This window comes from Colius striatus, chromosome 4 (assembly GCF_028858725.1).
Source record: "Colius striatus isolate bColStr4 chromosome 4, bColStr4.1.hap1, whole genome shotgun sequence".
NCBI classification, from domain to species: domain Eukaryota; kingdom Metazoa; phylum Chordata; class Aves; order Coliiformes; family Coliidae; genus Colius; species Colius striatus.
This window is the reverse complement of record NC_084762.1, coordinates 1,432,804-1,458,104: the sequence shown is the minus strand read 5'-3', so window position 1 is coordinate 1,458,104 and position 25,301 is coordinate 1,432,804. Positions and strand designations below refer to the sequence as shown.

General features: G+C 50.8%; 2 protein-coding genes across 3 annotated transcripts in view; one reads left to right on the top strand and one right to left on the bottom strand.

Moving 5' to 3' along the window:
- SLC66A2 (solute carrier family 66 member 2) overlaps positions 1–2,541 on the top strand; it is a 31,611-nt gene extending 29,070 nt beyond the window's left edge. For both annotated transcript variants that reach the window (XM_061995988.1, XM_061995987.1), the window contains one exon: positions 198–2,541. In XM_061995988.1, the coding sequence (XP_061851972.1) occupies positions 198–405 (208 nt within the window). In that variant the 3' untranslated portion in view covers positions 406–2,541. The remainder of the gene's footprint in view (positions 1–197) is intronic.
- KCNG2 (potassium voltage-gated channel modifier subfamily G member 2) lies at positions 1,092–23,442 on the bottom strand. The gene is made up of 5 exons (XM_061994824.1): positions 22,687–23,442; positions 6,549–7,252; positions 3,169–3,270; positions 2,597–2,647; positions 1,092–1,140 (listed from the first exon to the last, which is right to left on the bottom strand). Exons 1-5 carry the CDS (start codon positions 23,440–23,442, stop codon positions 1,092–1,094), a joined length of 1,662 nt encoding a protein of 553 aa, XP_061850808.1.
- Between the last annotated feature and the right edge of the window lie 1,859 nt (positions 23,443–25,301).

Below are 25,301 nucleotides of genomic sequence, written 5' to 3'. Positions count from 1 at the left end.
CCCTTCCTGGCGCCGTGGCTGGGGGAAGAATCCTCCCTTTGTGGGGCTGAGAGCCTGGTGCTCCTTGCAGGGGCCGGGCACGCCGCCCCCTCCTGGAGGGCAGCCCCAGTGAGCCCTCGCTGAAGGCCCTGGCGTGCTCTGGCTCTGGGCACCGCTCCTTCCCACTAACCGCCCTTCCCTCCGTTTCTGTCCCGCAGTGTCAAGATGGTGCTGATGTGGACCAGCGGGGACACCTTCAAGACTGTTTACTTCATCCTGAACCAGGCCCCTTTCCAGTTCTCCATCTGCGGGCTGCTGCAGGTGTTTGTGGACGTGGCCATCCTGCTGCAGGTGCACCTGTACAGCCAGTACCCGCAGAGGGCCGCGCCGCACGCCGCGCACCCCGGCAGCGCCAAGGCCCTGTGACGCCCGCGGCAGGGCCCTCGGACGTGGCCCCCAGGTGTGGGCAGACGGGAGCAGGGGGCGGTTTGCTCCGACGTCCCGTGCTCGCCCTGTCCCAGACCCTTCCTGGGCGGGGGCAGGACGCTTGGCTTGGCATCTGTGCCTACGAGCCTTAGGGCTTCACAGACGTTTGTATGTTTAATCACAAGGGCTGGACGGGTTGTGTTTTAAATGCTATTTACAAGTGTTACAGCACAGAAACAATAGGGTATTTTGTCTGAAGCTTTTACCTATTTATATCCCACGAAGTCTGTATATTGGCAGGGAGTTTGTGTTGTATGCTGGCAGTTGGTGTCTCCACGGGATAGGAACAAGTATGGCAGCAGGAGCTCGCTCTGTTCTTTCAGAAGGGTGTCTGTGAGCGGAGACGAGGCTCTGCAGTGAGGGGAGCAGCCAGGGGCAAAGCAGGGCCAGGGGTGCAAAGCTTTGAGGTGTTGAGGAGCCAGGCAGGACTGGGAGGAGGTGAGGGGCCCCCAGCCCAGCCAGCGGGCACAGGCAGCTGCGGGCTGGGCACAGGAGCCCAGGGAGGCAGCGGGTGCTGGCAGTAGCTGTGTGGCTCCTCTGGGCAGCGCTGCCCTGCTCTGTTCTGTGCAGCCTTTCAGACCAAAGGGCAGCAGATGCCTCTGGCCACGGCTGTCAGCTGAGTGGTTCTAGATGGCGACTGAGCCGCAGAGGCAGAAGCAACTCTGTGTCTGTGGCCTAGAAGGGGAAGTGGAAGGGTTTGAGGTGGAGACAAAGCTGTATCCCGTGGGGTAGGACTGGCACCCCACAGCTGGATTGGTTGGGGCTGAGATTCGTGTTCATCTTGTTTAATGCCAAACAAGAACCAGTTCATGTTTTGGAGTATTTCTTGCATTGACCCAACAGGAAGGAGCCCACGTGTTCCTTTTTCTGTTGCTGAAGATCTCTTGGGCTCTCAGAAGCACTGTCAGCCTGTACTTAGAGGGACAGGAAGAGCGCAGAGTGTATTTATACATGTTGATGTGTCTCTGATGGCTGTTTGCCAGCGTAGGTCACCGTGCCCTTTCTGCACGTGGCCAGCAGCTGCAGGGCTGCGGCGCCACGGGGCTGTGGCCAGGGCTCTGGGCCTGTGGCTGGAGGGAGCTGCGGTGTCCCAGGAGCAGCCGGGCCCATGCTGTTGCTGCTGCTGCATCCCCCAGCAGCCACCAGCCGTTGGAGCTGGCACTGAGCCCTGCCCAGCCCTTCTTCTCCGTGATCAGCCCCAGACCTTTGTGTTTCCTTGCCCGTGGCAGCGAGGCTGAGGTTTGAGAACTTCAGTGCGTGAATCAGATACTTCCCCTGCGCCGTCTCATCTGGGAACCGGCTGCTTGGAGTCTGGAGCGTCTCCAGGGGTGTCAGAGTGAGTGCTGGGGCTGGGCACGGGAGGCTGTGCCCCAGCCCCACGCTGCCCTCCCCACCGGCCTCTCTCAGGCCTGAAGTGACCTTACAAGGCTGACAGTGACTGTCCCGTTCCTCCTTTCTCTGGTTGTGTTACGGGAACATCTGGGCTTTTGTCCTTCTTCAGTTGGGAACTTAGTGAACCACTGGCTCCTCCAGTATGCTGCTTTAATGAGGACTGTATTTCTACTGCTGTGTGTTTTAATGGCCTGCAGGGTTTTTTAGTGACTTGCAAGGATCAGATTTTTGTATGTGGTGTTTTTCTCTAACAGTCTCTGAGATGGGGCTATAGGACACAAACGGCTCTTAGGAAACACGCTTCTCTGCGCTCTAGCTTCACCCAGGAGTGCATGCTTGCATGCTTCTGTCCACCTCTTGGGCCTGGAACTACAGGTGTGAGTGAGGAGAAGGCAAGTGTTGCCGTTGGCTTGTGGACTGAAGCCAGCTTCTGTAGGTGGCACTACGCAAGGTAGGACTCAGCCAGGAGCTCTTGAACTCCACCCTGCAAGGTACTCGGGACAGAACGTTACAGAACTCGGGTTTTGTTCTTGGTGGGGGAGTGTGTGTATGGATGAGCACCTCAGAGAACACGGAATCAGTCCCTTGAAGTGCATCTCACTGAATGTATGAGACGTCTCATGGAGTTTATTTTCTCTATCAGTTGCAATGGTTTTTTAAATAAAAGTTACTGATTATCTATGAGTGGCAGCATTGCTCTGGTCTGTTCAGGCTGGGGCCCTGTGCTCATGCACTGTACCTCACCTTGTCTGTCTGCAGGAGCAGCTCCTGGGCTCTTTCCTCCCGGCAGCTGGGTGAGCACGAGGCAGAGGCTGTCCGGAGCCCATGAAGGATGACAGTGGCTCTGGGCCCCTGCACACACCCTGGGCTAAACATACCCTCCTGACCACTGAACTCTCACAGTGCTCACAGTACAAACCAATTACCAATCCTTAAAAGCAGATTATTATCTTGCTTTCAAGCCCACTCTGGGTCCTGCAAACTGCCTGATGACGTCAAAGCCGGGACACAGCTGAGACACACGCTCTTCCCAGCCTCTGCACGGATGGTGAGGAACCCAAGCATGTCTTTTCACAGCCAGCTGCTGGACTGGAAGGAGTCTTGGCCTCCCTCCCTGTTGATTCAGGGCAAGGAAACCATCCAGAGGGGGCTGCTGCCACAGACAGTTCAGCTGCTCTGGTGTGGGGAGAGGGTGTGCTGTGGCAGAGAGGTTGAGAAGGGCAGGGGAGAGAAGTGGGAGAGAGAGAGATTGCTCCAGTGAGGTGCCAAAAGGAGGGACTCTGAATGGGAGGAATGGAGGAAAAGCAAGACCTGGAAGGACAAAGGTTGGTCATTCCATGAAGCAGGGGTAAAGGAGGAGGAAAATGACAGTAGGGAGTATAACTGCTGCTCTTGCTTGCAGTCTGGGAGTGGCTGGGAGCACAGAGGGCACTGGCCCAGGCAGCCCCTGTTACAGCCCAGCCTCCCCATCCTTCCCAGCAGCGGCACTGCCTGCCCTGGCCCTGCTGTGGGATGCTAACGGGGACAGCCCCTACACGCTGGGCTGGGAGACTGAGGCGCCCTGATCCACGTGTGGCATCAGATGCAATTAAACCATCCTAAGCCGAAAGGCAAAGCTCAGCTTCAGCACTGGGGGGTAAAGCAGAGGTTTGTCCTGCAGGTGCTGGTTGTGAAACATGTCTGTGGTCCGTGGCTTAGGCCAGCAGGCCTGGCTGTGCCACCACAGGGAGGGGTGAACGGCCTGAAATTATCTGTGTGCTGTGGCAAAGGAAAACTGGCCACCACCACCCCCAGCAAAACCAACGTGTGGCCAGTGGGAAGCAGTAGGCATCGCTCACAGCTCCAGCCACACCGGGTGAGACTCTGGCCCTCCTCTGGGTGTCTTTCACGTCTGGCAGTGTGCACATCACAGCTTCACACAGCTTCCAAAACCAGCTTGCTTAAATGGTTCCTGGGTTATATTTGTTTCCTCACCTGTCATCTGTATAGATGAAACTTTATTAGAAGCCAGCCTTGGCCAACAGTTATTTATGAGTGGGTTTTGTCACTTTATGAGAACTCTGCGTGTGCTGGAATTAATTCTGTGCCTTTTGAAAAGCAGGAGGGACAATGGCAGACAATGCTTGCTGCAGCACAGCAGCACCAGCACTCACACGCCACACCGCTGCAGCGCCAGTCCTGCTGCTGGGATGGAAGTGGCATTCACTCACCGCTGGTCACTCCAGGGTGGAACTCTCTGTTCTGCAAGGATGTGTGCTCCAACATGGCTCTTCTGGGAGGTGAGCTGCTGTCTGCACACAGCCATGGGGCTCAGCACTGTGGGGAGGTGTGTTCTGCACCTCTGTGCACACAGCCATGGGGCTCAGCGCTGTGGGGAGGTGTGTTCTGCACCTCTGTGCACACAGCAGTGGGGCTCAGCACTGTGGGGAGGTGTGTTCTGCACCTCTGTGCACACAGCCATGGGGCTCAGCGCTGTGGGGAGGTGTGTTCTGCACCTCTGTGCACACAGCAGTGGGGCTCAGCACTGTGGGGAGGTGTGTTCTGCACCTCTGTGCACACAGCCATGGGGCTCAGCGCTGTGGGGAGGTGTGTTCTGCACCTCTGTGCACACAGCCATGGGGCTCAGCACTGTGGGGAGGTGTGTTCTGCACCTCTGTGCACACAGCCATGGGGCTCAGCGCTGTGGGGAGGTGTGTTCTGCACCTCTGTGCACACAGCCATGGGGCTCAGCGCTGTGGGGAGGTGTGTTCTGCACCTCTGTGCACACAGCCATGGGGCTCAGCGCTGTGGGGAGGTGTGTTCTGCACCTCTGTGCACACAGCCATGGGGCTCAGCGCTGTGGGGAGGTGTGTTCTGCACCTCTGTGCACACAGCAGTGGGGCTCAGCACTGTGGGGAGGTGTGTTCTGCACCTCTGTGCACACAGCCATGGGGCTCAGCGCTGTGGGGAGGTGTGTTCTGCACCTCTGTGCACACAGCCATGGGGCTCAGCGCTGTGGGGAGGTGTGTTCTGCACCTCTGTGCACACAGCCGTGGGGCTCAGCGCTGTGGGGAGGTGTGTTCTGCACCTCTGTGCACACAGCCATGGGGCTCAGCGCTGTGGGGAGGTGTGTTCTGCACCTCTGTGCACACAGCCAGGGGGCTCAGTGCTGTGGGGAGGTGTGTTCTGCACCTCTGTGCACACAGCCAGGGGGCTCAGTGCTGTGGGGAGGTGTGTTCTGCACCTCTGTGCACACAGCCATGGGGCTCAGTGCTGTGGGGAGGTGTGTTCTGCACCTCTGTGCACACAGCCAGGGGGCTCAGCATGGGCCGAAGGGAAGTACTGGTTCGGGTGAACTTGTTCACCCCTGGGGAAGGTGTCAGGTCCCCCCTGAAGACAGAGCAGCCAAACCGCCCCCTAGAGCACCTGAGCCCGAGCACTGGTTGCTTGGGCACTTGCCATTTAGCCGGCTGCAAAGCCGCATCCCCGCTGCCAAACCTTGATGAGCCTTAATGCAACCAGCGCCCGCACTGGGATTAACGAAATAATAACGTTAAAACCTGTCCTGAGTCATGGCAGCCCCGTGCTGGCACTGCTTTGCCAGGAAGCCTGAGTCAGCCCAGGCACATCCACCAGCCCTTGGCCCTGCTGGCTTGGCAGAGGAGCAGTTGCAGAGGGTTGCTTGGGGCGAGCATTCAGCAACAGAGCTGCTACGGCTTATCAAAATAAAGCGTCACCTTTATTTCCCCTCGCCCCATTCCTATGAGGAATGGTTTAATACAGGACTTTGCTAATGGAGGGCTGGTGTTACAAGATACACCGAGGCAAAAAAGAACCTCAAACCAGAGAAATGCCGTCTTTAGTACATCAGCTTTGGTTCCCTTCCCGGCAGGAGCAGAGCGTGGCGGGCGACACTGCATGGCTTTCATACAGATGGGGATGTAGGTATAGGAGGCAGTTCTCTTTTTGCCTCTGTCTGTGATCATATCCCGTCTGTCGGAGCACTCAAGGTCCCCCCAGCCTCTGACTGGGACCAGCTCCTCCAGGGAAGGGGCTGGAGAGCTCATGGGGTTGGTGTCAGTCAACAAAAGGCATGCAGGTGCCCCCATGGGATTCATTTGCCCTGTTAATTGACTTCAGTGTTTTGAGGATTAGGAAGAAGAGCCAGAACATGAATTCTAAGTTTTAGATGACAGGACTGCCTCTCTCTCAGTAGGGAAAACAAAAGACTACTACTCCTAATGTGGAGCACGGCTGCCACACTGCAGCCCACTGCCTTGCCAGGGTCTGGCCGGTGCCACAGCTGAGGATGAGTACGCTGAGCTGGGAGTCGCTGCTGGTGTCACATCACCCTGCCTCCAGCCTCGTGTACCTGCAGCAGCTGCTCCTTGGGGGCTGCCCACAACACTTGTTCAGGGGGAAAGAGAAGCCCTGGGAAAGTGATGGAGCAGAGCTGTACTGGGTAAGGTTTCTAGGGGCACTTTTCAGAGGCTCATTAAGATCAAAGTTGGTCTTTAGAGACAACCTTGGGTGTCCCTGCCCCTCTGAGGCAGTTCAGGAGGTTCTTCTTGCAGGACTGACTCCCCCCTCGTCCGCTGCTTCTCGTGCTGCCGTCAGCCGTTCGGAGTCAAGTGCTCTGTGCTGCCTCCTGCCCCGCAGCTGGCGGTGGGGCCGTGGCCCCGGGCCCCCAGAGCCCGTCCTCCCTCTGCAGCCTGCTGCTCTCTTCCAGCTGGCGCATCTGCCTGCTCGCTGCCCGCTGCTGCTGCTCCTTCAGCTCGCTGTAGGAACGGGAGAAGGTGTGAAAGATGGACGTGACCGGGAAAGCCATCAGCAGGATGCCGCTCAGGATGCTGCTCAGGGCCACCACCTGTCCGGGGATGCTGCGGGGCACCATGTCCCCGTAGCCAACGGTCGTCATGGAGATCACGGCCCACCAGTAACTGCTGGGGACGCTGGTGAACTCCTGCTTGGCTCCCAGTTCGCTCTCGGCCAAGTACACGAGCGGCGAGAAGAGGGCCATGGCCACGCAGAGGAAGAGCAGGAGGAGCCCGAACTCCCGCGTGCAGCGGCGCACGGTGAGCCCCAGCGTCTGCAGCCCCAGCGAGTGCCGCGCCAGCCTCATCACGTACAGGATGCGCAGGGCGCGCAGGAAGCGCAGCACCAGCCCCACGCGCTCCAGGTACTTGTTCCCTGCTCCCCCGCCGGGCTTGCTGCTGTTCGTCGTGGAGACCGTGTCCACGAGGAGCGAGACGTAGAAAGGCAGGATGGCCAGGATGTCGATGATGTTGAGCGGGGTTTTCAGGAAGGCGCACTTGTTCTCTGCCTGGATGGAGCGCAGCAGGAACTCAAAGGAAAACCACGCCACGCACACCGTCTCCAGCACAAAGATGTCGTAGCACTTCTGTGAGCACTCGCCCTGGGGAGAGGAGGGGTGGGAAACACAGGGGAAGGGGGAAGAGAAAGATTTAGCCAGGGGGCGACCCAAAGGAGCGGAGGGGCAAGTTCTTACAGGAAAGCGGCGTGCCGCCCTGCCGGGAACTGTGAGACACTGAAGGAGAGTCGTCGCTACTCGGAGCAGCTGGAGCAGATCACAGAACACAGGGCTGCTGGCCACGTGTTTGGCTGCAGGACAGGCCTCGGACGCTCAGGAGTGTGCTAGGAATCGGGGGTGATGGTGTCAGCTGTCGGCCACACAGCCCACTGCCAAAAGGCCAGCGGCTCACACCTTGTTTCTAACCAAGTCATTAACACCCTTTAGAGCGGATTAGTGCAGCATTCACAGACTGTCATAAAGGAGTGATCCCTTCCTAAGTCCTGATCAATAATACAGTGCTTGGAAATGGCTCATAAACACCTACAGCCTCTCACCTGATGCGCTGCGTGTCAGCAATATCCACAGAATGCAGACTGTTAACAGAACAGCCCTCTGGTCAAAAGCTTATGGAGAGTACTGGTAAAGTAGGTAATCCTAAAAGCACAAGTACTGCAAGAACAGAAGGAGGTTCTGGAGAGAGGTGTTTTCAGCTACCTCACCTCTACCAACTGATGCCCAGGAGCAGTCTGTGGGCACTGGGAGAGGTCTCCTGGGGCTCTGAGCGGGGCACAGAGGGGCCACTGCTCCACTGCTCCTGTAGTGAGGCTGCCCGTGAAGCAGCCAGCTTGGCACACAGGGCAGCAGCAAACAACGGCAAGGGCTGCTCGTTAATGCAACAGCAGGAAGGCTGGCAAGGCTCTGCTCCATCCCTGGGACTAACCCCAGCTCGATAACAACCGGCTTCTCTAAATAGATTTGGATGTGGACAATTATAGGGCTCTGAGCAGAAGGCAAGTGTGTATTGATTTAAGGCGAGTGTATGTTTATTTGGTGAGCCAGCTTGAACAGTTCATGAAAACTCCTGTAAGTACGTGGGAGCCCATCCTGAGTGGCGTGTGTGCGTCCCACTGGGTGCAACAGGGATCAGGTACCAGTGTAAAACCTCTTTTTGCTCAACTCTGCTAAATTACAGCAAAAAAACCCACCCCAAAACGCTGAGAGTGATGCCTATGGAGAATTCAGCCTGGGAACGGACCTACAAAGACATTAAGGTATGTAATAGCTAATTTGGCACCTAATTCCCCCAGCATGAGGAACGAAGCTCTCCCAGGGCCTTCTGTGTGTGAGTTTTGCTGTAGGAACTTGTTCCTCGTTAAGGGGCTGGGAGGTGAGATGTCTTTTGGAGGTCCCCATCCCCAGCTGTGCTCCCTGTGCCTGGACTCAGCGCAGCAACTCCTCTGTCTGTGGCTGCCAGAGCCGAGTGCTCTGCACGCAGGACGCTCTGACACACAGCCTTCATTTCCGTGGGATGAAACAATCCTCCCTTTCAGCTAATGCACAATTATCTTCAGCAAAGAGAGTCCTGTTATTAACCTCCAGCAGTCTGAACAAGCCAGGCTCTTTCTGAAGGCTGTCCGGAGAATGAGAGGGTCCGAGCGTGCTTTCAGAAAACAGACCTCTGTGTCAATTAACTGGCCACAGGCATTTTTTTCACTAATTAGATGTCTTCCTGACCCCTGGACCACATTTTTGGTATCATCTAGGTATGACCTATTATTATCCTCAAATGAAATCAAAAACAGGAGCAGCAAAAACGCATTTCATGCTCTTTGTGCTTTGCTTCTTTCAGCTGCAGCTGCTTTTCCTTGCAGCTTTTTCCCCTTGATTACAGCATTGTAAAGGAAAAAAAGAGCTCTTTTTCTCAACCTTTTAACTATATTTTCAGGTCCAAACAGATGCTGTAACTCTGCTTAGGGTTTTGAGGTTCTTTCCATTCAAGAAAACAAAACAAAACCATGCAGAAAGATATACACAGATGGAAACAAGCAATCAAGAGTGAATCAGCCGTTGGAATAAGACAAAGGCGAGTCCTAACAGGATGGGGTAGCGTCCTGCCCAAAACAGATCTCTATCAAATCTGCCAGACCAAGCTATACCATCCCATGGCCACAAACCTGTACGTTATCTACCACCTACTGCTTTTGGCTTTGTGTAAGTAAAATAGCTCTCAGGCCAGCTAACCAGGTTTCTTCATCTTGTCAGCTACTAGACACGTTTTAATGATTGCATTTTCATATCTAGCTTTATGAAACTGGGCCACAGGAAGACTCTTTTATTGAAGTTTTCATCCTAATTTGATTTCTTTTATGTCTTTTAGGGGTCTGAACAAAACCCAGCAGGAGTGGTGATAGCAAAGGACACCCCCATTGCAATGCTAAGAGAGTAAGCTTTTTCTTTGGAGTGCATATAACCATGCCACTATGGAAATGTTACCTCAGGCTATAATATATATCCATGGGAAAAGCTGCTCTATACAAGATGCTTATCTGTGCACGTGTGTTTCTTTCAAATAGTAACTACAGTCTTTCTTTTTTCTGGGCAGAAATCACTTGAGAATGGGGAAATACCTGCAGCTGCACAGGATTCTGGGGCCACGTACCAACTGCAACTCATGGCTCAAGAGAAGAGGAGAAAGGTCTCGGTGAGTAATTCCATGCAGTCAAATTAAAGTGAGTCTCCTTTGCTGGGATTTATCGAAACTTGCTGTCAAAAAGCCAACTGCAGTATCTGTCTTTGGGAGAAACGTTTTGTTTGCCAAAGGAACCTTTGGCAAAAGGAGAACGACAGAAAGAAAAGCTGGTGTCACTGGAGTTCGGCTCCAGGAGCAGTCGCTGCCCTGACTGGTCTGGCTAAAGAGTGCAGGCATTTTTCAGAAAGGTTGTGGCTTGGCTTGCAGGGTTCCCTTTCACTGCTACTTCCAGAAATGAACCTCAGAAAACTTCCCCCCTGTGAGTTGTGTGACTTCTGACCCTGCCTTTCTTCTCTGGTCTCCTGAGAAGAAATTCTGCCTCTCCTCTGGGTTCCTGCAGGCTTTGACGCCATCTTCACCCTCTGGCATTAGAAGATGTCAAAAGCCAGGTCACCTCTGACCACCCCAGTTCTTGTGTGGCTTTGCACAGACATTTTTGTATGGTCAGCAGCTCCAGAGTACTTAAAAGGAAGAAGTTTCAATGCTGCCCACTTGCCCTTCCCAGTGAAGCCTTCCCTCCCTGTCAAACATATTCGTTTGTGTACGAAACCACTTACATAAACTTTAAAACCGTGACATTTCTAAAATGATGGCTTTGTTCTCTTCCACTTGAGCCTTTTGGGTCTTGTGTTTCTCTGTGCACATGAGATCAAACTCTTTTTGAACTGCAGTGTGGAGCTTAGAAATTCTGATGTGGCTGAGGTCTCAGCATTGAGGGACCTGCAAACAGAGTCCCCGAGGCTGCTGCCCAGGGGCTGCCCTCAGCCTGGTCAGGCTGCTGCCGAGAGCCAGGCTGTTCCCAGCCCAGCAGCTCTGGGTGCTCCCCTTGCATCTGGGTGTGAGGAGGGGCTGCCCGTTTCAGTGAGTGTCTGCAGGCAGATTCAGAGGATGGGTCCCCTCTCTTCTTGGAGCACTTGCCTGCTGAGGAGAGGCCCAGCTCTGCCCCCTGAGCAGGCAGGGTGGGTGCTGAGTCCCTGCCCCCTTCAGTCCCTCCCTGAGAAAACCTCCAGCAAAGTGGCAAGATGCCCCAGATGTGCCTCCCCAACAAAGCCCAGAGATTTTGCTCACACTGGCACTTTGTGCTGGACAGCAATTTCCTGATGAGCAGTGATTTCCTGATGGAAGCACACACCAGGCTCTCCCAGTGAGGATGATGCTTGCGTGTGACCTGCCATCGGAAGGGCAGCATTGTGCCCTGTTGCCCTTGCCACTCACCACCTGCAGCCTTGGGGGCTGGAATTCAGTGCCTCTGCCATTAAAGGCCAGGTCAGGCTGAGCTCCCAGCCAGCCTGCCCTGAGCACTTTTGTGCCCCCGAGCAGAGATGATTCAGCTGCTGCACAGTCTGTCCCCAAAGCTGGCTGGCTGTGAATTCAAAGCAATGGCTCCTGTTTTTAAAGTCACCAAGGGGCCATGAAAGAGCCTTCTGCTTCTAGCTGTACACACTTTGATCTGTAACTAGAGCTTAGTTTGTGCTTCATCTTGAGCCCAGCTACTAGAAAAGGTAACCAGAGCCCTGCCTTCAGCGGGAAGGACTGTCGCTAGTGGTTCGCAGTCGTATCATAGACACAAGACAGCTCTTGTGCAATTGTTCCTGTACCCCTTGTCTTTGTTGAAGAGAAAGGGCAAGCAGGTGGGCAGGAGCTATACCTACTTTAGACTTCTCTCTCTGGATTTCCTTTGATCCTAGGACAGCACAGCCCCAGATCACCCCTTTTCAAACCCTCTCAGCCTGTCATCTTTGTTCTGCCAGTGAAGCTGCGAATAAACATGGAACACTGACAGGAACAAGGGAGATGCCAAAAGACCGTGGCAACTGCTAGAAGGAGCCTTCAGAGTGTGCTGAAATCCACAGCCAGAGTCTAATTGGCCTGTAAAATTACATGTGGTGCTATTCAGTGGCAGTCATGTAGCCAAGAGCTTACTGAGCTATACCTACCTGCATGTACCTTCCTGTCTCAAAGGGCTCTTCTGATATGCAACTATGAAGCCAAATAGCTGTGTTTATGGAAAACTCAGAAAAGGGTCTGGGAGTCCGTGGGGGGGAAGAGTCTGAGGAGTCTGCCCATGACAGCCTGTGGCCAGCCCTGCAGACTGCACAGACGGTGCCTGTGGCCCAGGAGGCTGCGGAGGGAAACAGCCCTGTCTCCTGGAGTTTGCCAATCCACCAGCTGCCTGCTGCTCAGCCCCAAACTGCACGGCCAAAATTAGGTCCTGTAGGTAGGGCTTGGGTTTCTAAGCCATGACAGTGAGCCTCGAGACCTATCTCGCTGTCACCTCCTTCCCTTCAGATGCTGTAGATGCCTGACCAGCTGTGCTGCGCCTGCATGGATTTGACATCCACATCTGAACTGTGAGACAGACACAGACACAGGGGATCCGATCCACACCAGGCTGCTGCTGTGATTCCAAGGCTGTCCTTCAGTTACTGTCCCTGCCACATGCAGACGTGTTCTTCAGTCCGCCGGCCTGTGCTTTTGGCCCCAGTGGAGTTGCTGGGAGGAAGGGAAAGCAGGTAAGCAGTACCACAGATGCACAAACTGCCCTGTCATTAATATCTTCTTCTCGGCCACCTTTTCTCACACCTGCATCCACTTTTAGTACACATTTCTCCAAGAGCAGCAGTACTTGTTAGAGGCAAAGGCATGCTGTCTGACTATGCAACCAAAAGCTAAATAATCTGCAAGAAGCAAGACACATACAAAGAATAAGCCAGAGCATGAATACCAATGAAACAGAACACCATCAAGTTGTCTGGCTTTCAGATGCCTATCAGGAACAGCACAGTGCGTCACCCGGAGAGGCTGGCGGGGATGTAAAGTATCTAACAAACTCCTCCAACTCCGGCAGTGCAGCAGGGAGCAGCTTGAGGGAACAGCCCGTGCTCCAGCAGGCAGCTGCTGCTATCTGCCTGCCTGGTCATACCACACACCGGGAGAGAGAGGCTAGACTAGCACTCGCAGAGGAGCGCTGCGCCCTGGGAAACATTTGCTTTGGGGATACTTTTTAAGAGCCTGCTGCACTCTCACTGCCTAGCAACCCCCTCATGGGCTGCTATTCCCTTCACACCGCATTTCTTTGGTTTCCCTGTGTTTATAATGTGCCTCACAACAGAAGGTACACGCAGCTTCTCACAACCTGCACTCCTCACCCTTGAAACAAGCTTTGACACCAGTTCCTTCTTGCTTACCAAGTACACACACACACAGAACGACCAGCACTTGTATTCAGAGCTCATCAGTAGGTCCCAGTATGTAAGTGGAGGATTTGATTTGTTCAAGAGTCACCCCTGTTCAGTGGGGATGATTTGAACTGGAATGAGTTGGGAGGGTAACCCGAGGAATGGAAAACCTGTCTTAAAAACAGACAATTAAATGCATGTGACTTGCTTACCATCACCAAAGGCAGGCACAGATGAGACATGTTTGCTGTCTATAAATACACCAAGGGGATGAAGAGCAGCTCTGTTTAATGGTATGGCCAAATGTTCTCCTTCAGGTCTATCTAGACTCACTGAAAGCACTGCTGTCTCTGACTACTACCTGTCTGTTTACAATCTGCAGCTCAGCCCATGGAACAGGACACAAGATCATTCCTTAATCCTCTCAGCGCAAAGTCCAACAGGATAACTCAGGGGTTGGGAATGCTGGGAAGCACAGCAGCACCACTGAGGAAAGGCAGTCACTGTGCTCAGCTTGCAAAGAGAACCCCCTGCTAATGGAAAGGAGCTCCTGCTGGCGGGAGGAGAGATGGCTACACCAGCTTTTGCAGTCTGGACTCCAGAACAGACACGTGAGGTTCCAAAAGAGCAGAGAAGGCCAGACACCTGTTAAGAAGCAGCTTCTCAGTTTCTGGAAACGGTGGTGTGTTGTGGTACCCATGACAACAGGGGACTGGTCTCGTGTCAGAGGATGGCGTTCAGCTCACACGGAGATGGATGTGCTTGATGCTGCTGGCGCTGTGCCTGACATCCCTACCTGCTGGCCCACAGCTTTGGTCTGTGCGTGTGTCTAAGGTAAGTAGGCTAATAATGTTTTACCACCCATGTGTACCAGAACAGGTTTATTCTGAGTCAGAACACTGGGTTTGTGTCTGGGGTCTGCTCTGGCAAGTTTACAGCTTCTCAGTGCCATTTGGGAATGATATGAAGACACCCATCTACACGAGATGAGAATAAGGTATTACATGTGAGAGTCCTCAGCTCCCATGCTGAGCTGACCACAGGGGGCTGCTCAGCCCACGGGAGTTTTCACCCGGGTCATGGCCGGGGCTACAGGCAGTTACAGAGGGAGGAGCATCATGATTTCCCCGAGCAATGGTGTCCTTCAAAGAACAGCTTCACTTTAGAAACACTGATGTTCTGGTGCTTCTTAGCAGAAATTACCTTGGAATTTTCTATTTCCAGAACGTTTCTCTTGGGTTTGGCCCACTTTCACTGACATTGAAAGGGAAAAAACCCCGAGAGTAATGAAGCACCAGAAGCTTCCTTGCTGACAGGTGTCCCCGCTCCTCCCCTGATTTCACAGGAACTAGAAATCTTCCTCCTCAGCCCACTCTCTTTTCCAGCTCTGATAGAGGCATCACATCTCCTCAGTCATGGAAACTACAATGCTTTATTTAAAGGCCCATTCCCTGTAAACCCAAGCAAATGCTTAATCCTGAGCTTCTACCTGAAGAAGCCCAGTTACCTTACAAATTAGTAAATCTGCTTTCTGGAGAACTGCTTTCCTGGCTTGTATTTCTGTTTTAGTGCTCTGAAAACAAGACAGACTCAGTTCTTGCATGAAAGAAACCTCCACATCTACCCAGGCCCTGGGAAACGCTGCCGCTGTGGCAGCAGTGCCCGTGTACATGCAGATAGCTGGGGTGTAGAACTGGGGTCTCCCTAAACCCAGTGTCCTTTTTCCTTCTTTTCCTCCTCAAGCTTGTCTCATGGTAAAGAAGAATCTCAGTTTTGTTCCCCCTCTCTCATTAATCATATTAAAAAACCCAACTGATTCTTAGCAGCATTTTAAAGTATATTTTCCCTCTTAATTCCCTTCTTTCCAGCCCTGTTTTAGAAGCTCTTCTCCTCCTCCTGCCTCCCACTCCTTGCTGGTTCTGTGTCACTGACATAGTTTTACTGGTTCCTGCAGCCCTGTAACCTGCTATAAAAGTTGAGACTGGCTGTTTTTCCTCGTGAAGGAAGGGAGGACTGAGTCAAGCTTACTGTATTCCTCTTACACTTCTTTCCAAACCTATTTTTTGCCCCCCTTCTCTTTCTCCTTTTATGTGGAAGCAAGTGAAGGATTTGCCTGTGTTGCCTGGGGCAGGTTTTCTCTCCAGCTGGCAGAGGCTGAGGGGCAGCTGGCAGGCTGCTGCACCATGCCCTTGCCCTGGAATGCTGCACGCTGTTCTCCTGCACTGGCAAAGTGAGTGAGTTTCTGCAAGGTGGAGTCATGCAGGCTCTCATGTTCTGCCTTTCTGCTCAAGGCAACAGCAGTGGTGTTCTCCATGACAGCAGTGCAGAATAGAACCGCAGGACTTCCCTTAAATGAACCAGTATTTCCACTGTGGATGAAGGTGGCTAGCTGTGGCCTGGGAGGAGATATCCACAGCTTGTGCCCACAGACAGTTGGTGTGTGGACCTTTCGGGAGGGTGCTGCAATTTCTGTTCTGTCATGGTCTCTGCCCAGGACAGTGTGTGCCAAGTTTCCAGCATGGCTCAGGATGTACTGGATGGCTGGGACCTTCACACTATTCTCTGCATTTCCTATTTGTATCCAGGCTCAGAAAACAAGCTGGAGCAGAGAGGGAGCGACTGACCAGAGGGCTGGCTGGCACCTATGCCGGGGAACAGCCCTTTCCAGCCGAGGCAGCCTGCTCATGAGTGACTGAGGAGCAGCTCATGCTGGGACTGAGCCCTGCCAGGAACACGTCCCAGCCCCTGGAGCAGCCCCTGCAAACGCAGTCGGTGCTGGACGACAGCTCGGTCAGGACGCTGCCTTCACGGGCCACACTCACGCCATGGTGTTCCTCTCCAGACAGCTTCCAGGCTTCCAGGGCTTCCTGGCTGCCCTTGCCTTTAATCACAGTTATGGACTGCCACCGCTCATTTCATCTGACTCATGACTAGACGCGAGGAAGGGCCAAGGAAGCCCCAGACGTACAGCTGGCACGTCCTGCCTAGGGGCTGGGGCTCCTGCCCAAGCGTATCGGCGACAGGCTGGCGAGTGCTCGCCCACAGGTAAGGCCAGAGGGCTCCTGAGCTAATCCCCTGCAGAGCAGAGGGTCTCACCCACCACGGGGCTCCTGCACCACGTGCATGGTTTCAGCTGAGCCGAGACATCGTGTTCGGAGGGACTGACAGAATGTATTCAAAAACTGTATGAGATGCTTTCTACAGCTCCCTGGCAGGGGGGAATTGTGTCAAGCCAGGAGCTCACCAGGGTCTCTCCATCCTGAGTCAACTCCTTCCAAGAGTCTTGTGCCCTGGGCCCTTGCTGCTCTCTACACTTACAGGTCATGCTCTCTCCTGATGAACACACAGTTATCTCCTCCTGTTCAAAGCAGCTCAGCTAACTGTGCCAGGTACCTCCAGGCCCTGCCTAGCACGTCATTTCTGCGCTGCCTGTAAGTATCATTTGCAATTGGTTTAGATTTTCTCCCACGTGGCCAGCAGAACAGCAGGGTAGCCCTTGGCCAAGCCCAGAGTCACTCACACGCCTCTGTGTGTGCACTGGCACTGGGGGATGGTTTGGCAATGGGAGTTCTCTGCTACTTCAACCTCTAAGAGAAGGTTTTTTGACACTTAATAAGGGAGGTAAATGTTTGACAAGTGCATTTTTATTGAGGGGGATGTTGTGTGGCACTAATTCATCCATCTGACACAAGTATCAGTTCCTACAGCAAAAGTTTGGGGCTGTTTTCAGAAAGCTTTCTAGCCTCATAGAAATGAAACTGTTTGGCTAAGGAGCAGTGTTCTACACAGACCACAATTAATGATGCTGTCATCCTAAATGTTGCTGATTGTACTCGGTACCTTCTTTTCCATGGTTTTACTTGGAAGTAATATCATGCTCACTGTCAGAAAATCCAACCACCTTGTAGTTCTCTCCTGGTGCTTTCCTGAGCCTTTGCTAAAAGCCTATTGCAAGAAATGGTTTAAGCTGTGTTGTTGTTGTTGTTTTTAAGTTGTATAGCACTCTTCTGACTTCATTTGTCTTGAATGAAAATGTCTCCATGGACACTGCAAAATGTCCCAGTCTTCAAAAATGTCTATATTTCATCTCAATGACTAGATTTTAAGCAATGAAGATGCAGCCATTTATTATGTTAAATGATTTAGTGCAATTTTTCTAAGTGCTGTACACATGAATCAGTTCATTACCTCAGCCCAGCTATATGAGGTCTAGCCAAGCATAAATCTTGTTGCTTTCTGTCACTCCAAACCTCCAGAATTGAGAGCAACATATCCTGGAGCTCTGAGGTGAAATTTCCAGATGATACTTTTACTATAAACACATGAAAGGTTTCTGTCTTTCAGAACACTGGGATGGTACTGAAGCCCACCGAGCACAAGCTCTCGTGCAGAAGGCAGCGGAGCAATCTATGGAGTAAAGAAGCTACACTGCACCCTCAGGATGTTCCAGAGCAGGCTATACTGAGTAGCTGGGATCATTTCACCACGTGACTGGAAGCCAAGCAACTATGATTGTGAGATTGCTTCAGAGACTCCCTGGATGACTTACCTGGAAGTCAGGAGAACAACCCACTGGTAGGTATAGATAGTTCAGAGAAATAATAAGAGAAACTAAATATGGAGCACATTTTGCTGGGTGCAGCACAATGCACCAAACATAAACCAGTTAACAATGTGAGGGAGTTACCAATGCTTTTATGGCTTAGCTGTTTAATGCTTTGTCACTAATGTTATATTGCAACATCTCTATACAATATTTAAAAGCAGACCTGAGCCTGCTATTTATTCATGAGAAGACATCCTGTAGACTGGAAGAGGTCATTAGCACTGCATAAAGTTATGAACAAGTCAACAGGCCTTTTATCTTCTCTGACTCTGGCCTCGTCCCCAAGCTGACAGTGCCGAGAAATACGCTCCAGTTTTTAACTTCCAAATCTTAAGCTCTGCAGAGTCTCAGGTGGTTCCCAAAGTAAGTCTTTATTAAAACCTACTGTCTTCAAAATCTTCCAGGGCAGCACAAGGATTTCTCTCTTTCCTGGGAAATGCAACTCTGAGGAAAAAAAGCTGGAGTGAGACCCAAAGCTGGTGAGAGCCAGGCATGGACAGCTCAGGTGCAACTCTGCTGAGACAGTGAATTTAGAGGTAAGAGTCTGCAGGCTCATTGTGGGACTCTCTGTTCCCCGGTGCCGCATCCCAACCCCTTAATCCAACACCAACTCAGTGAAAAAACCCCACAACATCCCTCCCAGCCCTCCTGATGCAATGGAGAAGGCTTTTCTTACTTTGCTTCCTGATAAACCTGAGCTGCCTGAAAGGCAATACGCACAGCAAATTTCTCTGACCGTCAGACAGGAGCCGGGAAACCACACTGATGACTCAGACTGGCACTGCAGAACTTTGCAGTTTCTCCTCACTGCTGGACTCTAAGTAATTGCATCTTGCACAAATGAAGTGGGACTCACTTATGAAAGGAAAAAGATTTCCTTGCTTAGAAAGCCAGCTTGCCTGAGGTACAAAGGATGTGCCCAGGAAGCTGTAGAGCAGTGTGGGTTTAACTGTTATTTCTGCTCTGATGATGGTCACAGCTGTTGTGTTGAAGATGTTCTGTCCCAAAGCATTCACAATCTAAGTGCAGAAGAGAGGATGAACTACATGAGGCAGACTGAGCACATTACCGAGGTAAAGTTTTCCTTATTGCTGCTGACTAAAGCTGTGGGTGAAAGATGCTCTCACAGCTTGCACTTTGGACTGTCCGTTACCATTTTGATTTAAGAACCGTTGGAGCAGAAAACCCACTTTTAGCTTCTGAAAGGAAAAAGTCAGACACACCTTACTTTCAGTTGAAGTACAGCTCTGCAGTGCTGTGAGGGCATGTGAGTGTGAAAGCCAACACGGATCTCGTGTCTGCAGGAACTTCCTTGTGTACAGTGCTGTAGAAAAGGAAGGTGACAATCTTTATCCAGGCATCCATCCTTCCCTGGCCTCCAGCCAGCTGTAGCCTGACCTAGCCAGAGCAAACACAAAACTAACAAGGCAGGGGAGGAGTCCCAAGCAGAGCAGATTAGATGCCATAACTGGTGATACTGTTACAGCTCATGGGTTTCGCATTTAAACAGCAGAGCTGACAGAACAGTATAACGAAGTCTCTCTGATGTTCCCCAGGGAAATTAGTTAGTCCAATTCCCCCAGATTCTTTTTATAACAAGCCCCTCTTGGTGCCTGTATACTATAAATAGGTCTCTGTAATACCAGCAGGGAGGGGGTTGCTTAAGTACACCTTTCATGTCGTCTCTGTTGTCATTTCTAGAAGAAAGGAAAAACACAAACTGCAATTTTACTAAGACTTTCATTCATGAAACCAAACCATCTCTGCATCACAGAAACAAGGTAAAATCTAGGCTCTAAGGTAAAGTCAAGGAGGCCTCAGTACCACATGCAGAAAACCAACTGAACAGTCACAAAAGGGAGAAAGTGCTAAAAACGAGCTCTCCCTCCAGTAATGAAAAGCTTCACTCCAGAGTCTCAAGCAGAGTGCCATCTTAGGATAGTAAGCACCAACAATAGCAGCTGGTTGTACTTTCCAGTGAAATAAGCAAATGATCTAAAGCAAAAATGACAGTTTTCTCCCTGCAGAAGTACCCCAAACTGCAAGAGTTTTGAGACAAGGTGATATCATTCATTAAACCAAATGCTTGCTGTTTCTGTCACACTGAGGCCCTGCATATGCATATTCCTTCCCATTCAGATACCTATTTAGATAACAGACCTAAACCAATCACCCTCTTCACCTTGTCTGAACTTGCTTTCGTGAGTACCTTTGTGAAATGATATCTTTAGTTACAAGACTGTTTAAAATGCACATTCACCATTTCTCTCCTCCCCCTCCCCACCAATACAAAAGCTGAAGCACAGTGTGTAAACTAGGCTGAGAAGGTTAAATAGTTTCAGGCTTCTTTATGAGCTATTATTAACTTCAGCTTTATAAGCTTCTCTCTCTTTGCTGCTGAAGGTTACTGAAGTGTAACTTCCTATCACAGCATCTTTAATTAGACCAGCTTTTCCCAACCCATCAGAAAGCACCGTGAAGATGGAAATGCTCCTCTCTGATCTCTCTCTCCTCTTTGACGCTGGTACTGCAAATGCTTGAGCTCCATGGGACTTAAGCCTATCACCTCTCTGGTGAATCAAGACAACGTGGTTGATGTTAATGGGCAAATGCTGGACTCCTTGCCCAGCCTTACTGAGGCTGGAAAGATCTCCATGGGTACTTACAGCCTCGTGCCGGACCAGAATCAGTTACTGTGTGTGACTCCTGGCATGACTAATTGCAACTCAAACCCAGTGTTGACCTGCACGGGTTCAGGAGCAAGTGAGGAACACCGGGGATGACCTAAGCTCCATGAGAAGCCATCCTGCACTGGGTGCCTGTGCTAGAGAACCACCTTTATCCCAAACAAATCAACCATTTCCACTTTGTCCACACGCCTTCCCTGTGCAAAGGGCTGAACAAAGCCCACCTGCAGGAGCTCTATGCTTTTACAACATAAGGGCACAGAAAAACATCACATCATTTACCCTGATCTCTCTTTTGCAAGCATTTCACCTTTGCAACTTGAACTGGAATCAGTAGTTCCTTTAGACTGGGGAAGAGTATGTTTAGCTGAAGGCTGCCTTCCAGAAGAGCACCGGACTTTGGACTAGAACCATCACAAAATACAAACTCCACTCATTCTTTTCCTTGTCTGCTCCAGTAATTAATCACTGTGGTATCAAATAGTGTCACCAGCTTTCCCATATTAATTCCTCAGGATGCAGCTTTTCGCTCTGCATGCTCTCTCTGCTTAATTTAAAGGTCTTTCAGATGACACCATTCTCCTGCCTAAAAAACATTTGCTTAATCCACTCACCTTTCATTTTGATAACCTAAATAAATGGAAATGTTTGTGTTTCTTATTGAATGGCATTTCTCCAGGAGTCTCATATTTATCAGTTTTTTCCACCCTCTCCAATTTTTCAACAGACTTATGTAAAACATGACCCTGAGACTCGACTGCAGTATTTCCCAGTGCCAGTCTCACCAATGCTGCATACAGGCACAAAATCATCCTCCAGCTTCTAGTCACCCCTCCCCAGCACAGATAGACAAGGATCACATCAACCATTCTGCCTTTATGCTGCAATAGGAACATACATTCAGTCTCTTGTTCCTTCAGTCCTATTTACAGTCTCGTTCTGGGAATCAAACCCTCTGCTTTTGCACAAGCCAGTCTGCATTCATCTGTATTGCACAATTTTGCATTGGACTAGGAAAACGTGCTCCTTTTAATGGCCTCAGCTCAGCAAGAAATCCAGGCATGTCTCATGTGCTTGCTCTGTCCTCATGATTATCCTGCTTCACCCAACAAATATTATTAGCCTGTTATTATGAGTCGCTATTTATGTTCACATCATTAGGAAAAAGATGCCTAAACTCTGGTAATTCTGAGAGCAATTGTTCAGCCCTCACTCAAACCCAGGAACACTTACACACTAAATACATCCCAGATTGCAACAGTAATTCCAGCATGTTGGAGCACAGTTGGTTAATTTCAGTAAAAGGCACATGCTTTGGAAATTATCTTTAAAAAAAATCATTAGGACAATATAGTTTTAACTGGTGCTCAGAACTGCTGTCCTCAAACTTCACATCATTAAAAGCCACAAAACCCTCCAATCTAAACCTCCCCTGGGACAACTTGAGGCCACTTCCTATTGTCCTGTCCCTGGTAGCTCGGGAGCAGACACAAACACTCACCTGGCCACAACCTCCTGTCAGAGAGCAAAAAGGTCTCCTCTCAGTCTCCTGTTCTCCAGGCTGAACACCCCCAGTCCATTCCAACACATATTTAATGAAAATGTAAATGTCCTCTTCTGTTGATCTTACAGATGAGCTCTCAGTGGCCTACATATAGCTAATCCTAGGAAACTGAACTGTTTGCACCAATTAGGGACTAAACCCTTAGGAAATTTGTTGAACTACAGAATAAACAAAATATCCATAAGACTTGGTTTTCAAGGGCAGGAGGCGTTCGTGGCTTACACTTGAGAATATAAGCATGTCTGAGAACTGGGACATGTACTTGGTTTCTGCTGTTAAATTGCTGCTTCAGCTTCTCTGCCCTTTACCTCACCTAAAGCACCAGAATAATTCAGGTGTGGTTTTTACAGTGAGGTACTGAGAGTTCATTCAAAATGGCTTGATAAAGTATCTTTAAGGAAAATTGATCTGTTAGCCCTTAATCAAACTTCAAAACATTAAGCCTCAAGCAATACTGATTTTTACACCCACAACAGCTACTTTGTCATCTGTTCAGCGATGCCAGAAAACAAATCTGTTTTGTAAAGCTGTCTGCTGGTGAGAACTGGCAAAGCTGTACTGGCAAGGCAGGGCTTGGCCCAATCTTCCCTCAGTGTTAAGTGACATAACACTCCTCCCCAGCCAGCCCTGCCTCCACATCACAAACACTGAATGCAATATGTGGATGGGTGCTGGAGTGACTTTGCCCGTCGGCTTCCCTAAGGACAAAACAATGCAAAACACGCTTGACTGTGAGAAAAGCTGCACTCACCCGATCTTCCTCCTCTCTGACGTCCGGCATGGTGCTGATGCAGAGGCTGACCGCAGTGATGGCAACAAAAGAGATGGAGATGCAAGCAAAGATCTTTCCTGGGATCCCTGAGTGAGGGTTCTCCACCATGTCCCTGAGCTTCCTCATGCACAAATTCAGTCGGCTATTGTCCTGGAAGGCACATTGCGTAGTTTCGCTAAATACCATCTCCGCTTCGTACAGCCTGGCCTCGGCCGCCTCCTCCTCTTTCTGGTGCAGTCTCTTTTTGCAGCACCACTCCAGGTGATCCTCTTCTATGCCCCAGTACACGAGCTCCTCCTGAAAGGAGAGCGCGCACATCTCCCTGAGCAGCCGCAGCTTCCCGGCTGTCAGGAAGGTCATGATGGTCCTGAAGGCACTAGGGTTACGGTCAAAAAAATACTCGTTGCAGCTGACATCGTAATCATCGCAGACATTCATGATCTCGTCGTAATTGCTGCACGACTTGAGCTTGCCCAGCCTGGTCAAGGGGCAGTTCTCCAAGGTGGTCCATGGGACTTTGTATTTAATACCACCTACGTTGATGATCACAAACCTGGTCCGGTCGTCCAGGCGGGCTAAGCAGCACAGGTCTTCCCCGGGGTGCAGGAGTTTGGCCTTTTTGTAGAAGAATCCTTTCTTGGTTTGTACTTCACACAAGTTTTCCAGTTTATTGAAGGAGTAGGAGCTGAACTCGGGATCTGCATTCCCAGAGAGCAATGCCATCTCGTGATACATTTGCTCAGTCCCTAGGGAGGTCGAGGCTACTCCAACAAACTCACCTGGAGCCTGACTGGAGGGGCGATCTGTAAAACAGAATGGTAAAGTTACAGTAAAGCCAGGGCACTGCTGGGTGAAAAGCAATCCTATCCTCTCAAACCCAAGGAGCTTTTCTCCAGGATATTATTTTTTCCTCTGTTACTTTGGGACTCTCTTTGCTTGATAGTCACTCGAGAAAAGAACTGAAGCTGCAACCAGGTCAGAAGCCACTGTGATACTTTTAGAAGGTTTAGTTATTGAATGAATGGAAACAAAATGACTGTGTTATCATTTCCAGAAATGTCTTTTCTAGAGGCTTGAGCTATATCCTGCACACCACTGGGTACTGGAAGGGAAAACAGTTCTTTTGAATAAACGGCACTTCACGTTAGCAATGGAATAAACTGAAGTGCAAATGGTTTGGTGTGAGTTTTTAAAGATTGTTGTGACCCATCTATGTAATGTTTCTGTGACAAAATGCCTGTAGTGCGAGGATAACATGGATACCTGCAGGTAACTCCCAGTTTAGATTCACCAGTGAATTTGTGGGAGCTGTGAATCCGGTGGGCAGCCAGCACCATGCAGGTGTAGGTGCATAAAGTCCACTGACAGCCCACCTAACTGGAGTAAAGCTATATTGGGCATATATACCCAGCCACTTCTAAGAGGCACAGAAGCTTTTGTTCTCGTGCTGGGGTGCCTGCTGTCCGAGCTAGTGCCATCTCTGCAGGGAGATGGATGTGCATCCTGGCTCAGAGCAGCGACCAGAGCTCGCATGGGACCCTGAAGCTGCTGGAGGCTGTGCTGCACTGTTTAGACAGGGAGCCCAGCATCAGCTCTGAAACGGGAGAGCAAACCTAACAACAAAGGAGACCTGGAACCAACCTGCTTGCAGCTGTTACTTCTGGATAACACAGAACCCAGCCCGTCACATTTAGCAGGAATTGTGCACATTAATTTGTGCTGATCCCTCCTTTACCACACCACAGTCCACAGATCTCCTGAACACGTTTTTCCACCTGCCACTTGCTTCCTCACTTTCCCTAGAGCTCAGGTTCTCCAAAGTTATCTGTCCAAAGCAGTACCAGGATGTTTTGAAATGCTACTACATAACCACATTAGTGAGTCACCCAGAACTGCCTGAGTTGCTTAAATATGGAGTAGGAAACAAGAAATTGGGGCAGGACTGTTGGGACTCCACAGAAAAGAGTGGACTCAGAGCTGATGTAGTGATGGGCAACAAAAGCAAGGGCTGTAGAAATCCTACAAGTTGCCAAAGGACAGGAGAAGAAGGTGAGTTGTGAAGGACAGCTTGATGTTATTGATGGCAGGATGGTATGGTAAAGATGAGGCAGTAACTCCATGATTTATAAACAACATTCCTCAGTGCCTCAGCCTGAAAAGAACACTGAAAAAGTCACTGCTGGGGATGACAATGCCAGCACACGCCTTCAAAGACATTCCCAAAGCAGCACTTTCCTTTTCACTCACTAACTCCTAGTTCATTAGACTTGGTTAAAACAACCTCCAACAGAAAGTGGCAAATGCTTACAACTCACAGCCCTGAGTCACCCTCTGACTATTGCCACCAACCACGCTCAAGCCACTGAACATCAATAGCAGCGGCGCTCCTGCTCCAGCATTTCTGTGCGGATCGAAAGGCGTTCACATTGGATATTTGTAAGAAGTCAGAGACAGGCTGGTTTGCCTACAGAACCCCCTGAAGTCACCTCAGGATGCTATTCGGCACTGGGAAAACTTCAGAACTAACTCCGACAAAATCTCTCCAGTTTTACTTTGAGCAAAAGACAGTTTAAATGTCCTTTTATGTGAGGCAT

Coding starts and splice junctions, on each gene's coding strand:
- KCNG2 (XM_061994824.1), bottom strand. CDS start 23,442: ATGTATCACGAGATGGCATTGCTCTCTGGGAATGCAGATCCCGAGTTC. Junction 7,253..22,686: donor TCAGAGAGGAGGAAGATCGG/GTGAGTGCAGCT, acceptor TCCTCTCCCCAG/GGCGAGTGCTCACAGAAGTG. Junction 1,141..2,596: donor CTGCAGACAGACAAGGTGAG/GTACAGTGCATG, acceptor TTCCCCTTCTAG/GCCACAGACACAGAGTTGCT.